The sequence below is a fragment of the Seriola lalandi genome, unplaced genomic scaffold (genome assembly GCF_002814215.2).
Source record: "Seriola lalandi dorsalis isolate HSWRI2012SDOR001 ecotype SW California unplaced genomic scaffold, Sedor1 jcf7180002054784, whole genome shotgun sequence".
NCBI lineage: Eukaryota > Metazoa > Chordata > Actinopteri > Carangiformes > Carangidae > Seriola > Seriola lalandi.
Window position 1 is genome coordinate 1728044 of NW_019525337.1, and position 16281 is coordinate 1744324.

At 42.1% G+C, this 16281-nt stretch overlaps 1 protein-coding gene and 2 long non-coding RNA genes across 5 annotated transcripts in view; 2 read left to right on the forward strand and 1 right to left on the reverse strand.

The window, feature by feature from the left end:
- Positions 1 to 16281, reverse strand: part of LOC147817987 (uncharacterized) — a 273041-nt gene that overhangs the window by 174745 nt on the left and 82015 nt on the right. The gene's annotated exons all lie outside the window — the stretch shown is intronic.
- ccdc102a (coiled-coil domain containing 102A) overlaps positions 1 to 16281 on the forward strand; it is a 101526-nt gene that overhangs the window by 58158 nt on the left and 27087 nt on the right. For all 3 annotated transcript variants that reach the window (XM_023425555.2, XM_023425556.2, XM_087179100.1), the window contains exons 6-7: positions 11574 to 11690; positions 13662 to 13871. In XM_023425555.2, coding sequence (XP_023281323.1) covers positions 11574 to 11690; positions 13662 to 13871 — 327 coding nt within the window. The remainder of the gene's footprint in view (positions 1 to 11573; positions 11691 to 13661; positions 13872 to 16281) is intronic.
- Positions 6 to 9765, forward strand: LOC147817989 (uncharacterized). The gene is made up of 2 exons (XR_015438414.1): positions 6 to 9020; positions 9387 to 9765. It is a non-coding gene; the product is annotated as an uncharacterized LOC147817989 (long non-coding RNA).

Here is a 16281-nt window from a genome sequence, read left to right on the forward strand (position 1 = left end):
TGAGATGTCTGTGTGGTAAGGTGATCACCCAGTCACAGAGAACATGTCTGTGTGGTCAGGTGATCACTCAGTCACAGAGAACATGTATGTGTGGTCAGGTTTGTGATTATTTATGACCAAGTACCTGCAAAACCTGGACATATTCAGTGTTAAATATAAAATGTTAGCATGCTAATGCTCTAAACAAAGGTGTACTAAGTATGCAGTAACAGATTACAACAGAATATAGTGGTATGTATAAAGATATCACAGTATGTACACTGCTTTGACTCACATACCTGGGCAGCTGTGGCTCAGCAGGTAGAATAGGCCGTCCACTAATCAGAAGGTCGTGGTTTGATCCCTGGCTCCTCCAGTCCACGTGTCAGTGTGCTTCTGGTGGCTGTTCCATCATTTTATGTGTGTGTAGAAGAAGAAGAAGTGCTGTATGAATGTGTGTGACTGGGTGAATATGGCTTGTGGTATAAAGTGCTTTGAGTGGTAGTGATATATAAGAGCAGTCCATTTATATTTTACTCTTTAATCTCATTACATATATAAGCCATGAATTCATTGTCATGAATTTATTACATATTCAAAAGATGAGCCAGATGTTTTCTGAGGAACTGGTTGATACCAAACCACAGCAAAGAGTAAATAAATATTATCATTACCATCACCACTCCAAAATGAATCATGTATAAATGAGCTAATGCATATTAATAACTTTATAGATGTCAGAAGTCGTGTTTAAAGCTTTTTGCTGCCCTCAAGTGGCCAGAAAAGGCCCTCCATGAACTCAGCTTGTTAGGCGTGGTCCCAACAACCCTATTAGAATGAATATGTAGACAGTACGTGTTTGTGCAAGTAAATAAATAAAATAGAAATAAAAAGCAACATGGTGTTAATGTACTGATCCAGGTGTGAATGAGACATTACAGAAAAGAAATAAGAGCAAACTCCTCATTCAGACTCTGTATCTAATGTGCTTATACAGAAGATCAGTTTGGTGTGCTGCGTCAAGCGTATTGTGTCACTTCAGGTTGTTGTTGCTGGTGTTGGTGTTAGCGTGCATTGCTGCTCTGTCTTAATTCAGCTATCTAAGCTGTTTTCTTTCACTACAGCAGTTAATTACCTGTTGTACATTTAAACATACACTAGTTCTGGTCGATCAATCACAGCTCTCCCCCTCTCTTAGCGACTTTCTGCTAAATCACAGCTGTTTACATGCTATTAAAATCTGCTAGTTACTTTAGCGTAGCAGCTAGCGATGGCTTCTCTCTCTCCCTCTCACTTTGTGTGCTAATGGTGTGTGTGATAGTTTAATTGCAGACATTTGTTTTGCTGAGGTGAGGCTTAGTGAATTGGAAGCCCAGCTCTGCACCATGGGAACCATATCATTAGCTACTGTAGTCAGCCAGCCCCTTGTAGCTGGTGTGGACTGACCCAGTGTAGCTCCCTCTGTAGCTCCTACTCCCCCCCAGCAGTTCCCAAGCAGCTGGAAAGCCAGGGCGGCAGGGTGACTGTTTGTAACAAGAAGAAGCATAATCCCTTCTATACAGATACCGCATTGCAGGTGAATGGTATGAATGGTATGAAATGGGACACAGTTCTGGTAAACGGAAATTAAGCGTCTCGGTTTCTCTACTGTCTCTGATAATCCTAAACCAAAGCCCATGGTTCACCACCAACCTGTTCATGTTTCGAACGGATTTTCCCCACTCAGTGACACACCTACTGAGAAACAAATTGGTTATTGTTGTGATATATATCTAGGACATGCGTAGTGTTAAGGCGTAGTGATACGTCACCGGGATTGGGTTGATATGACGAGGTTCACAGTCAGGATTGTCCGAGGATAATTTCTGCCACTCTGAGGTGTTGAGTGCGAGCTGTAGCAGGCTAGCAGGAGCAAGCTAGCGGGAGCTAACTGTGTACAGACTATACTGTGGACATAGCAGCAAATCACTTACCGACAATGAACTGGTCTGATCCTGATTTAAGAGAGGCCATTTCTCTTTTAAAACAAAAAATGTCTCTTTACCTGGAAGATGAAGACATAATAGACAAAGTCAAACAAGCAAGGAAAATATGTTGTGGCATCGGAGATGAAGACCTAAAAATCGGAGATGAAGACTGAGAATATTCTCGGGGATGAAGACACTGAGAAAGTCCATGTTATGAACAGATAGGGCGGACATGCCAGAATTGTGGTTCAAGCCATAAGTCACATCAGTGTCCAGCATATAAAGACGAATGCTGTGCCTGTGGCACAATAGTACACTGGGCAGGATGCTGCAAAAAGAAGTCTCGACCACCACGTAACAAACATCCCAGATTTCAGATGTCCAGAAATTATCACAAGCAGCAGTCCAACATTGATGTTGTAGACAGCAAAGAGCCTGATGAAGAGAACATGTACCAAAGAAATTTCTACTCCATCACCATCAGTGAAAAGTGCATGAATAGCATTGACAGCAGACTACCCAGAGATTTCGCATATTCAACCCTAAACATGAGACCACCTGGCCTACCAGGTCATGGACACACACTTCATCTGAAAATTGACACAGGTGCAGCGGGGAATACGGGGAATAAATGACTACAAATCTAGTGCCTATAAAAAACTAAAAAAGAACTACAAAAAGCTATCTGCGTAAAGTGGATATGAGATCCCTTGCCTTGGAACTATTAATATTCCATGCCAATATAAGGAGTCTACATGGGTTGATGCCATGTTCTTTGTTGTGGATTTACCAGGGCCAACTGTAGTTGGGCTACCAACAAGGGAACTGCTAAATCTTGTAACTGTACATGTTGATATTGTGAAAGAGAATGGAAATGACAGCCAGAAAAATCAAAGGAAAAACAAACAAAACTACCAAAAATATCAACCAGTGCAGATCTGAAGGAAGTGTAACCCAACCAGTTTGAAAAAACTTGGCATTGACAAACTTCTCCTGAAAGAGAATGCAGAATCATTCATTGATCCACCACAAAGATGCAGCAACCACATCAATTATAAGCTCCAGAAAGAGCTGAACAAACTTGTGGAACAAAAAGGGCACAATGGCACAAAAAGGACATGTCCCTCAGGATATGTTGAGACCCACAGAAATTAAATGCCAGCCTTAAAAGATGTCCACACAAGATACCAACTGTGGAGGAGCTGAACTCAAAGTTTGCAATATAAAATATTTAGCAAGCTTTATGCAAAAGCAGGCTATTGGTCCATACACCTGGATGAGGACTCACAGCTTCTGACAACATTTCGCACTCCAGTTGGCAGATGCTGGTGGAAACGCTTGCCATTTGGATTAAGTGTCTCCTGTGATCCCTTCCAGGCCAAAATGGAGATAAGGATCTCCAAGGTGTGGTCAGTATAGCCAATGATATATCAGACAGACAGCAGCGAGTGACATCAAACCGAACCCAGCTAAGAGACATGCAGAAAATGGCAACCCTCCAAGATGAGCTACATAGGTCTATGGGAATGTCGAGCTATTAGGATTTGAAATCAACAACCACTGAGGATGCCTGCCTAAAATACTGTAATCCAAACACACCCCTAACCTTTGAAGTAGAAGCGTCACAGGAAGGCCTGGATATAGTGCTGGTGCAGAACAACAGACCAATTGCTTTTGGTCCTAAAACACTGACAGACTGAGATACAGCAACACAGAACGTGAAATGCTTGCCATTGTTTATGGATTGCAGTGATTTCACACCTATCTGTATGGGAAGTCATTCCATGTGATAACAAATCACAAACCACTCGTCACCGTATGTGCAAAACCACTATATGCTGCACCGTCACGTTTACAGCTCATGCTGATTAAGACACAAGGGTACAACTATGAAGTCAGGTACCGGCCTAGAGCACAAATGGTACTAGCAGACACTCTCAGTCAGTTGTCAAACCCTGAAAACCACAGTGAATTGAGCTGGACGAGCACATCGCTGGAATGAATGCTGAAATTGAGGATTCAATGTTACACGCCATCGGCATAACAAATTTCTCATCTGGAAAACAGGAAGTTCTCCGTGTAAAAACTGGATGGTCACTAGATTCAGTGTGTTAAAAGGAACTGATCAAGGGTGGCCAGAAAGGATAGAAGACCTGCCAAGAACCTTGCGTGCTTATTGATCCTTTAGAGATGAACTTGCAGTGGAATCAGGAGTCATATTCAAGGGCAGGGAGGTACTCATTTCAGACCATGACTCAAGATATCCTTAATCAGATATCCACATCACCTCGCACGAGAAAGTGTTTATTGGACAAAAATGAATGATGACATCAAAATAGTTTGCAGATCTTGCAGTGAGTGTGTGGAACATCAAGTTGCAATCCCAAAAGAGCCTCTCAACCCACATGACACTGTTATAACCGACTAAAATGTTTCTTTAGGACCCAAAAGCAGAACACAACTCAGCGGTGCAGGTGGATTGGATTTTATTGTAGCTTGGTTTGAACTGGCTGAGACGGCTCTGGGGGGCCTGGCAGGTGAAGAGTGGGGGAGCAGAGGTTCTGGACTGGAGGCTGCTGGGCTGAAAAGGTTGCTGAGAGACAGACGAAGAAGTTTCAAGATGAAACTCAGGTGCGCTGGCTGCAGCAGTCAGTAGGAGGAGTGGAGTGGACCAGGAAGAAGCTGGAGGGAATGCCACACCCCGAGACACACACACACACAACCAGAGAGGAGAGAGAGACAGAGAGAGAGAGACAGAGAGAGCAATCAACCAGGTACTGAAACCCCTGACCCCGACATCGTACATCCAGCAGCCGCCTGACGGTAAACACTGTGTGGTCGTTAACGATGCGGGCGGGAGGAGGGGGGTCAACCGGAGGGCACAGAGGACTGACATGCACAGGTTTCAACTGGGAAACATGGAATGAAGGGTGGATTCTAAAATTTTAGTCAGTTTGAGTTTAACAACAAAAGGGTTGATGATGCTCACGATCTCAAATGGTCCCAAATAGCGGGCCGAGAGCTTCTTAGAGTCAGTTTTCAGTGGAATATTCTTAGAAGAAGGCCAAACTTTCTGACCTGGTCGATAGTGGGGTGCTGGGATCCCATGACAATCAGCTAAGCAATGGTTCCGTTCAGCTGAACATAGCAGAGCTGAGCGGGCATCCCTCTGTCCTCACCTGCCCGCTCTCAATTATGTAGCCCAGAAAGCTGACTGAGGTAACATGGAACTCACACTTCTCTGCCTTTACGAATAGCTTGTTCTCCTGGAGCCTCTGGAGAACTTGACGGACATGGATGATGTGTTCAGAGGGTGAGCACAAGAAGACCAGGATGTCATCTAAATAGACAAAGCTATTGATGAAATCTCTGAGCACGTCATTTACCATCGCTTGGAACACTGCAGGTACATTGGTGAGACCAAATGGCATTACCAAACACTCGAAATGGCATAGGGGGTTGTTAAAAGCCGTTTTCCATTCGTCTCCCTTTCACCAGGTGATAGGCATTTCTCAGGTCCAGTTTGGAGAAGATGGTGGCTCCAGTGCTACATAATTAAGAGTAGGCAGGTGAGGACCAATCCTGAGAAGATCCAAGCAGTGGTACTATGGCCCAAACCAACCACTAGGAAACAGTTACACCGATTCCTGGGCCTCGCTATCTTTTACCGCCGCTTCTTCAAAGACTACAGTAAAGTAGCGGCTCCCCTCACCAAGCCCACATCCTCCACTTCTCCATTCAGTTGGTCTCCTGAGGCTGAGCCTTCCTCCACTTGAAGAAACTGTTTACCATAGCCCCAGTTTTAATCCAGCCGGACCCGTCCTGTCCCATCAGTTTATTATGGAGGTGGATGCTTCAGATTCAGGGGTTGGGGCAGTCCTCTCTCAAAGTGCAGCTCCTCAAAAGCTTCATCCTTGTGCTTTTTTTTCCCATCGCCTTTCTCCTGCAGAACAAAACTATGACGTGGGAAACCATGAGCTTCTCGCAGTAAAACTGGCTCTGGAGGAATATAAGCATTGGCCTGAGGGGGCTGAACAACCATTCATTGTTAAATTTCCGTCAAGCCTGCTTGGCCTTATTCTTTGATCACTTCAGCTTTACCCTTACCTATTGCCCAGGCTCCAAGAATATTAAGCCCGATGCCCTCTCCCGCCAGTTTGCCCCTGAAGATGTCGTTTCCAGTCCAGACACCATTCTACCTACTACCTGTGTTGTTGGGGCTGTCACATGGGAGATAGAATCTATGATCAAAGATGCTCAACGCACCCAACAAGACCCAGGTAATGGTCCTCCTGGCCGATTGTATGACCCCAACTCTGTACATTACCAGGTCTTCCAGTGGGGTCATTCGTCCCGGTCTCCCAGGACTCATCTGCATGAGCGCTAAAAAAAGATCTGCTTTGCGCAGCCACAACTTCTAGGTAATGCTCAAAGGAATAAAAAGTGACCCGGTGGAAACACTTGCCACAACAACCTGTGAAACTAACACAAGCACAGAGGAATTCAAAAGCCCAAAGACAACATGCATAAGATATGGAAGGGCTATAAAAAAACAAAACCCAGCCCACTACAAGGATTATGTTTAGCTCAGAATAATACCCAGGGTAGTGGTATAGCCCTCATTGATGAGAATTTGTGTGTTTGAATGTTTATTTTAATGTATAAATTTTAAAATAAATATTTGTTGGTTTATGCACAAAACAAAAAGAAATCTTACACTGATGTAAAGTGAGAACAACATGCACTAAGTTTAATCATTCCAACTCGTGTTGATAAATGATGTTAAAATGTTAGATGGGAACTGAAAGCAGATTATTGTTTATTACAAAAGCCAGTTAAGTCTGTGGGGTACTCCCGCTTAAAAGCGGTGATATGTCTAGGACATGCACAGTGTTATGGCATAGTGATTGGTCAACTGGATTGAGTTGATATGAGTAGTAAAACGTTATACTAAACATTCAGTCTGGTTGTCTGCCTCCAAATTAGGGCCCGGGCACCGAGTGTCGGAGGTGCAAGGAACCTATTGTTATTGCTGAGATTATTATTATTTTTCTGCTGGAATATTTGATTTTTGAGGGGCTTTAACGCTCTCATAAACTCACGAAAATTCGCACAGACCTCCAGACCGTTATGAACTGCAAATTTCGATAGTGATTGGGCTACGGCTTGTCCAGCGGGCTCCATAGGTGCTGAACTTGGGCCATTTCAACATTGAGATCCTGGGATGTTCATGAAATTTGATGGGATCTGAGTTTGCCTAACTCAGTTAATGCAAGTTGACAACAACAATATTTCCCCAAAACCCTCTTTCATCTGACCATTTTATATTAACATTTGAGTTCACAGTAATAGATATTACAGCATTTGGGAATAAAACCATCACAGCATGTATCCATCTGACAATACTGTGATCAAATTTAAAGAAAGAATCCTATTGGTATTTGGTCCTCTGCCATGTGTCACCACAATGGAGGACAGCTATCTCAACTTCAGTCCCACACAAGTTGATGATGTTGTTTACAGTACTGCAGCCTCATTACATACAACACTAGACACTGTGGTTCCTCTGAGAAAGAAGGTAGTGAATCAGAGGAGGCTATCTCTATGGTACAACTCAGAAACCCGTGCTCTAAAGCAAAACAACCCCAGGTTTCTGTTCAGCACTGTAGCCAGGCTGACAGACAGTAACAGCTCTATTGAGCCGTCTATTCCTTTAAGTGTCAGTAGCAGTGACTGTATGAGCTTCTTTAATAACCATATCCTCCCCACAGCTGATTCAGATGTACTGTCCGTAGCACCAGAGTCAACAGTAAGTGGTTTATATTTAGACTGCTTCTCTCTTGTAGATCTCTCTGGGCTAACTTCAACAGTTCTATATCTTAACCATCTACTTGTCTTATAGTATCTATTCCAACGAGGATGTTCAAAGATGTTTTTCCTCTAATCAACAATTCTATTCCAGGTCTAATCAACCTAGCATTATCAGCAGGTTATCTACCACCGCTTTTAAGGTTGCAGTAATTAAACCTTTACTTAAAAATCCTACTCTTGATCTAGATATTTTAGTCAGTTACAGACTTATATCCAACCTCCCCTTTATTTAAAAATCAGTGAAAAAGTGCTTGTTAACCAGTTATGTGATTATTTGGCAAAAAGTGGTCTGCTTGAAGACTTTCCGTCAGGATTTAGAGTCCATCATAGCACAGAAACAGCTCTGGTTAAAGTTACTAATTATCTCCTCAGGGCCTCAGACTCTATACTTGTCCTACTAGATCTTAGCTCTGCATTTGACACCATCGATCACAGGATCTTATTGCAGAGACTAGAACATGTCATTGGCATTAAAGGAACTGCACTAGTCTGGTTTGAGTCATACTTATCAGATAGATTCCATTTTTTTCATGTTAATAATGACTCTTCTATGCACACAAAAGTTTGTCATGTTCCACAAGGTTCTGTGCTAGGACCAATACTTTACACCCTATATATGCTTCCTTTAGGGAATATTATCAGGAAGCACCAGGTAAATTTCCATTGTTATGCAGACAACATCCAGTCGTACTTATCTGGCCAGATCTGGCCAGAATTTTAGTTTAAAATGTTCAAAAAATGAACTAACACTATCAATAGTATGTGAAGGAGCCACAGTGATGATGTCTTGACCAAGACCACCATCTATTGTATTTCAGAGATATCTACTGAAATTAGCATGCTAACCAACTAGCCCCGACCTGGGCCTTGTTGTAATACCACCTAGACACACTAGATGCTGTGTGAGTCAGTGTAGCGTTTAGTCTGCCCTCAGTCCCACAGAACAAGAACTTCCTCCTGAGCTTGAAGTTAGCTACAGCTCCAACAAAACAAAACAAAAAAAAAGCTGCCGACGAGCATCACAGAAACGCAGAGATGGCTGAAGTGCTTAGAAAGCGATCCTAATCTCCATCCCAAAGAACCACTCTGAAACGAAACCACGTTCAACGGCAAAGAAGCAAAACACGGGTGAAGCTGGTGACAGCTCCGGGCGAGTAGAGAGACGCGGCTTGATGTCGAGCTTGCAACTATTCTTTTAGACTGGTGAGTAACATCTAATGTTGGTCTATAGTGAAAAGTATCATTACTGCAAATGACAAACCGTACTGACAAACACTTCAAATGGCATAAATGTATGATTGATGTTGTCGACAGAAGTTTTAGTGATGTAGTAGAATTTAGCCTGTTCCTGCGGCTGTCCAGCTAGATGCATCAGTAACTTTTCTTTAACAAGTGAGACTGTTTGGTCCAGAACCAGCGGGTGCAGGGTCCACTGCCTAATACTGTATTTATTCTAGCATATTCATATCTATCCTTACTATTTATTATACACACAAAACAGACATAACATGTTTGAATATAAAGAACTTGTATGTTCTAAACTAATTGTCCTATGTTTGTCTGTATCAGGACAGAATTCCTGTCCAGTCCTCCCCAGTGATGGACCAGCATCTGCCTTTTCTTCTGTGTCTGGCCTCATCAATCAACAACCACATTACAGTAACACCTTTACACCAGAGTATTATCCCTGCACAAAACAGATATTGTCTATACTGTGATCTTTTGCACATCCTGCTCAGCAGGAGTTTTGTCAACACTTCTACATAGTTTTTTTCATCGTTTTATTTTTTTAATATGTGTATCTATGTATATTTATTTTTTTGACTCTTGCAGTATTTTACCTTTTTATTGTTATTTCCTGTTAATATGTTTATTGGATACTGCACCAAACACCAAGCCAAATATCTTGTAAGTAAAAACCTTCCTGGCAATAAACCTTTTTTCCTGATTCTGCCTTTGTGATGATGTCATCATCCCTTGCTCATGCTGCTGTAGCCTGACACCCATGTGGAATGTACTATCCCCTTGCATTCATATTTTTATAGGTAAATAAAAACATACTGTTTGTATTACAAGTATTCATAATTTGTTTCAGTGCTCTCAACAATTTTAACTATCAACAATAAATGCACATATAAATGATAAATTATAAGGAACATGGGGAAAACAACAACATGATTCACTGGACAGGGGAAAAGAGTGAAAAGCTTCCCCCTATGAAGGTGGAGCAAATAGCACAATCTAACAGATTATACCTTTAAAGACATAAAGACCAGGATGACCAGCATTTTTTACTTCCTAACTCAGACAAAACTAAAAAGTTATTGTACTTGGCCCTAAACACCTCAGAGACACACTATCTAATAATATACTTACTCTGGATGGCATTACCTTCGCCTCCAGTGATACAGTCAGAAATCTTGGGGTCATTTTGACCAGGACATGTCTTTTACTTCACACATAAAACAAGTCTCTAGGACAGCCTTCTTCCACTTGTGCAGCATTATGAAAATTAGAAACATCCTGTCTTCTAAATGATGCTAAAAAACTAGTCCTTGCCAGTCTGGGTTCGGGAGGCAGACACCCAGATCAGGCTTAAAACTGTGCTCTTTGATAGGGCTTATAGTTAGGGCTGGCTCAAGGGGGTCCATCCCTTAGTTAAGCTGCTATAGACCTAGACTGCTGGGGGATTCCCATGATGCACTAAGCGCACTCTTTCTCTCCATTTATATCATACTACCTCATGTCACTAACTTTGCATTTTTTCTTTCTTGCAGTTTGTGCCTCTCTGTCCTCATTCTGCAGGGCTCTCTGTTTTGGAGCAGCAGAATCAACATTTGCCACTACAACACTAATAATAATAATAATGATAATAATAATAATATCATAAACAGTATATACTGCTGTTCATGGTCCCTCTCTCTCCTCCCCCACCCCCTCTTTTTGTCTTCCTGTTAAAGGGACTTTTTCCTCCCCCCCTGTCGCCAAGTGCTTGCTCTTTGTGGGAACTGTTGGGTTTCTCTATGTAATAAAGTAAAGTCTCGACCTTACCCAGTAAAGTGCCATGAGATAATATATATTATGATTTGGCACTATACAAAAGAAATTTAATTCAAATTTAATTGAATTTATTTTCCAGTCTCAATGGTCTCTGGTTTGTGTCTCAGATTCAACAATGATTAGTTTAGTTTTTCAGGGAGTATGTATGTAAGATTCAGTACAAATACCTGATAGTCATACCTGCCAACATTTAGATCTCAAAATATTGTATCAGACTTGGTTGAGCTTGTGTTTCATACACAATCTAGCAACTTGGATAACATCAAACAAACACGTAAAATGAGCCTTACGTACAAAAACGTATGGATTTGTGTGTAATGATTGAATGTTTGTAAAAGGTTGAGGGCCATGAAAATTAGAGGAGCTCCCTTGGAGAAACAACAGAAGGGGAGGGAAGGTGCTGGGAGATCACCTTGAAATACAGGAGACTCCCAGGGAAAATGCTGTGTTGGCAGGTTTGCATATTATGTGTGTATTTGATCAGCAGCATTTAATTTACATATAGAGATATTGATGTGGATCCTCAGACCTTCACTCCAGCACTTGTTTGCTGTTTGTAGAGTTTAAGGAAGGTGAATTTCATATGGTTTAATGTTGCTGATTTCAGTGCTCCTCAGTGTCCTTTGAGACAACAATGAAAAATGCAACATCCAGCTATTTGAGGTTTTCTCTTCTCCCCTCTCTTCCTAACACCAGCTGAACCTGCTGAAGGAAATGCACCAGGATGAACTTGGCCGCATGTCTGAAGACCTAGAGGACGAACTTGGAGCCCGGACCAGCATGGACAAGAAACTGGCTGAACTACGAGCTGAGGTTAGGACACAGAGCCAGAGGCAGGGGGAGTAGTTAACAGCAGAGAAAAGACCGGGAGGGTGGGGTGATGGATGGAGGGTGGGCAGGTACAGACTGAATGTCAGCACCTCACAAACTGAACACACATCCGTTCTCCTGTATTAGCTTTTTTTTTAAATCTATATTCAGTGTCATTTGTTGCCTTCTTTTTGTCAAAACAGTCAGTAGATGTCATTTCATTACTACTACATATATTTCCATGAAATAGTAACTACACCCACTCTACTGAGCTTGTTTAGACTGCCATCTAGTGGCTGCTACATGATCTGTCTCAATATTGTCACTACTGTACAAAAGCACATCACAGCTGGGTATGTACAGTAAGAACAGCAGATTGAGAGGTTCATGATTTATGACTAATGTGTAAAGTAAAACACTTACTGAATAATTATAACAGGAACAGTTTGTCAAACTTCTGCCCTGAATTTAATCACATCACCTGTGTATGGAGTTTTTTTTTTATTTGTGTACCTGTAGAGGTTTATTGGTATCAGTCCTCATGGTTGCTTGGTCTCCCTGCCCTTTATCATGCCTTTGGTGTGTCCAGCTGAGGACCACTGTTCAATGTCTGTCCTACTGACTTCTTGTCCTCTGCTACAGTTGACTTTTTTAATAAAATTACAAATATATCTTAAAATCATTTTCCTGACAGGAAGTGCCAAAAAAAGGCTTTTTTATGAACTACACAGTGACTAGGCGAATACGTGTGTAGGCCCCAAGGTTATGCTGCCGGCGACGCTGGAGCTAATGAGCTCGTCCACAATATGTGAATAATGTTGGGGCTGAATTGATGGAGATGGTTGTGTTCTTCCCTGCATGTCTCTGCTGGTTAGATGCTGGTGGAGAGACATCTAAACAAGTGATGATCACTGCTCTACACCATAAAACAAGGTTATACACTCACTGAGCACTTTATTAGGAACAGTTCCTCAGTTCTTTATGTCATGGATCCACCAGATGTTGACCCTTTCCTCTGAGACTCTGCTCCATGTTGACATGATTGTGTGTGAATATTAACTGTATCTGCAGGATTGTATACATTGCACTGCTGCCACGCGATTAGCTGATTGGATAATTGCATGAATAAGCAGGTGTACAGGTGTTCCTAATAAAGTGCTCAGTGAGATTACCTGGATGTAGCTCCAGTTCTATGAATGTATCTGTATCAAAGTTACTGTGGGTAATGATACAGTCTGATCATATCTGAATCTATGGATCATATATGTGGAGGAGATATCAGCAGGTCAAATCTGACACATGTGGTGGGTCTCTTCTTCACCCCTCACATCAACTATACATCCAGTTTTACTGAGTGATGAGTCAAGTGTTAGTTAGGTAACAATAGCCAGTGTTATTTTCTCTGGGTGTTTCATAGTAAAAGACCCACTACTGCCTCTTAAAATATATTTATTTTGAAACATACAGGAAGTGTTGTTAGTGTTAGTGTTTTTTGCAACAAACGGAGGAAGGCAGAAATGAACACAGCTGCTGCTGTGACAACACAATCGTCCTGGCAACACATCTGGAAGGTAAGTATATAGGCGCTGGTGTTTTACATAATAACTTCTTTCGATCTGGTGATAAAATCATGTCTTCTATGAGTGTTCCATTATTGCCAATAACAAAGACTAGTGGTTTAGTAGTTACCTAGTTATCACAACTTACCCAGACACAGCTCCATGCTGTGGTCTGACTTGCATCAGACTTGACTTTCAAATCAAAGAGGTCAGTGCAGCAGTGCTCTACCTTCATCATAAAAATTAGTGTGAAGTCGGATTTCACAGCCTGTATAACTACAGTCCTGTTCTGGTATTTGATGGAGTACAGCTACTTCTCTAACTTATATATAATCACCAGCAGTGATTGGTACAGCTACACCACAGTTATCATGCGAGTGTCCTCAGCCTCCTCCTCTCTTTGTGTTTCCCTCAGATGGAAAGACTGCAAGTGGAGAATGCTGCAGAGTGGGGGCGCAGGGAACGTTTGGAAACAGAGAAACTGACGTTGGAGAGGGACAACAAGAAGCTGAGGGCTCAGGCTGAAGACCTGGAGGAGCAGCTGGCCAAGAAACGCCGGCAGGCTACATCCGCGCTTGACACGGACCTCAAGGTCATCCAGAGCGAGTTGTTTGAGAGAAACAAGGTGGGCACCACTTCTGTCAGGCGGCCCAGTGCTTTCACCAAGCTGAGCAGAATCTGTTTCCACCAGCAGCAGCTGCCCTCTCGTCCTGTTGCCTGTAATTCAGTTTTTCCAACTACGAAGCTATTTTTTTACAACCCCATTTCCAGCATTTATCATATTGTATTCCCCTGAACTGTAACAGAACTGAATCATCCTTTAAATTCCAGGTCGCTATGAAACAGAAAGTTTGTGCAGTCACTTCCATACACACATACTGATGACTTCTCTTTATATGTAAAGAGTTTGTGCTCTGACCTTGTCTTTCCGGAACACTGTTGGCTGTGTGTGTGTGTGTGTGTGTGTGTGTGTGTGTGTGTGTGTGTGTGTGTGTGTGTGTGTGTGTGTGTCTGAGAACATACAAAGAGAGAGATTGATTGTGTTTTGTATGTAGTGTTGAAGCTGTGGTATTGATCTGGACAGATAATGAGAAACGGGCCAAGCAATTAAGACAGTAGATGCACGCACACACGCATGCAGGTATAACTCTCCCTCTATATTTGTCATCATGTTTTCCTCAGCAGCTCTCTCTGTGTATCCATCTGTTGCCATTGGTAACATGGAAACTGTGATGCTCTAACAGTGACAATTCCTCAGTGTCATTGACAGAAGGAACATTTGTTTCTGTTTTTACTGCTTCAAAACTCGAGACTGTAGAAATTGCAGAGGAAAGTTGACATCACTTAGAGTTTCTGCAGGTTGTGTCTGTGTCAGTGTTTCATATTTTAGAGTCAGAGCATCTAGAACGAGGCAGTGTGTGGAGCAGGTGAAGTCTGATCTATGGATAGAGCTGGTTTCATATCATAGGTTCAAGGCTCATTCTGAGCTGAGTCTGCACGTGAAGCTCATGATTTACTGGTTCAACCATCACCTGTGGTCATGAGCTTTTGGCAGTGACCCACAGAGCAAGTTTACAGATACAGAAGGCTGAAATGTATTTCAGTAGAACATTTTCTGTAAACTAAGAATGGTTGCCAGGAGAGACTGTCTGAAAGTGTTCTGTTTTAGCAGACATGAACAGATTTACCTTCCAACATGATCAGACAACACGTTGTATGAACCAGTTGTTCCCAAGCTTCCCAACTTAAGACATCTGATCAAGATTCCCAGGGAGTGATGGGAAAAACACTCATGGTACGACACAGTGACTTCAGGTCCTCACATCCTCAGTCAGTAGAAAACCTTTCATTTGAGAAACTGGAAAAATAAAATAAAATATTACATATTTGATATTACATAAATATTTATCATAGAATAATACCTGTAACACCTGTAAATTAAGTCACATATAAGTAGGTGTCTTGTTATGACACCTACAATCACCAGGTGGGGCTATTGACCTTACATGTAGGTTTATGTAGTTTGTAGTCATGTCATACAAAGTGATGGTCAGCGATGTTACTGGGACTGTTATCAGTAATGACCTGAGGTGACCTCGTCATGTGAGTCTGGGCTGTGAATATATGACTCAGCAGGTAACAGAGAAATGATGTAGAGACTGTGTGTGTGTGTGTGTGTGTGTGTGTGTGTGTGTGTGTGTGTGTGTGTGTGTGTGTGTGTGTGTGTGTGTGTGTGTGGATGCTCTCTTCAAATTGCCCTATTAGCAGCAATGTGTCAATGTGAAAACGCTGTTTGAAAACGAAAACAAATGACTGAGGGAGATAGGGACTAATTACGAAAGCAACAGAGTGAATGACCTCACAGTCTCAGAGGAAGGAGGATGAGGAGGAGAGGATCAAGATGAAAGAGGGGGGGTAAAGGAGAGAGAGGAAGGTGCAAAGGAAGGAAGATGAAGAAAGAAAAGTTCATAGGAGTCACACATAAACCTCTGTACGTATTTACTCTAGTTCATTATCTCTCAGTGGAGCTGGACCATTCAACTCGTTATGTTTTCTCTCTTTTACCTAATGTTACTGCTGAGGAAGAAGTTTACTGCATATAACATGGCTTAATGTCACGCAGGGACCTGAGTGTGCAGCGGTGTGTTCCTCTTTATTATTCTGTGTCCTGACACCAGTCCCTGACGTATCACCACTGACTCTTCTCCTTTAATTCAGATCGTAGGAAATCTGCAGAACTGGACACAACTGTTCTTCTGCAGTGTGAACATGGATTGTTCAAAATGAGACTAATTAAACCACAGGGGCCAGAGTGCAGCCAGTTCTTCCTGTAGAGGTGCTGCTTAAGTCAACCTACACCAACACACGACATTAATAACAAGGATTATGGTGATCAGAGGTCATTAATACCAATGGAGGGTGAATGACAGACAATAATGGACTAGTGGTGGGAACCCCTTCAAAATCAATATAAAGAAATACAAATAAATCTACATTAAATGGAAGGATTAGTTTTATAGTAGTGTTAGATCTGT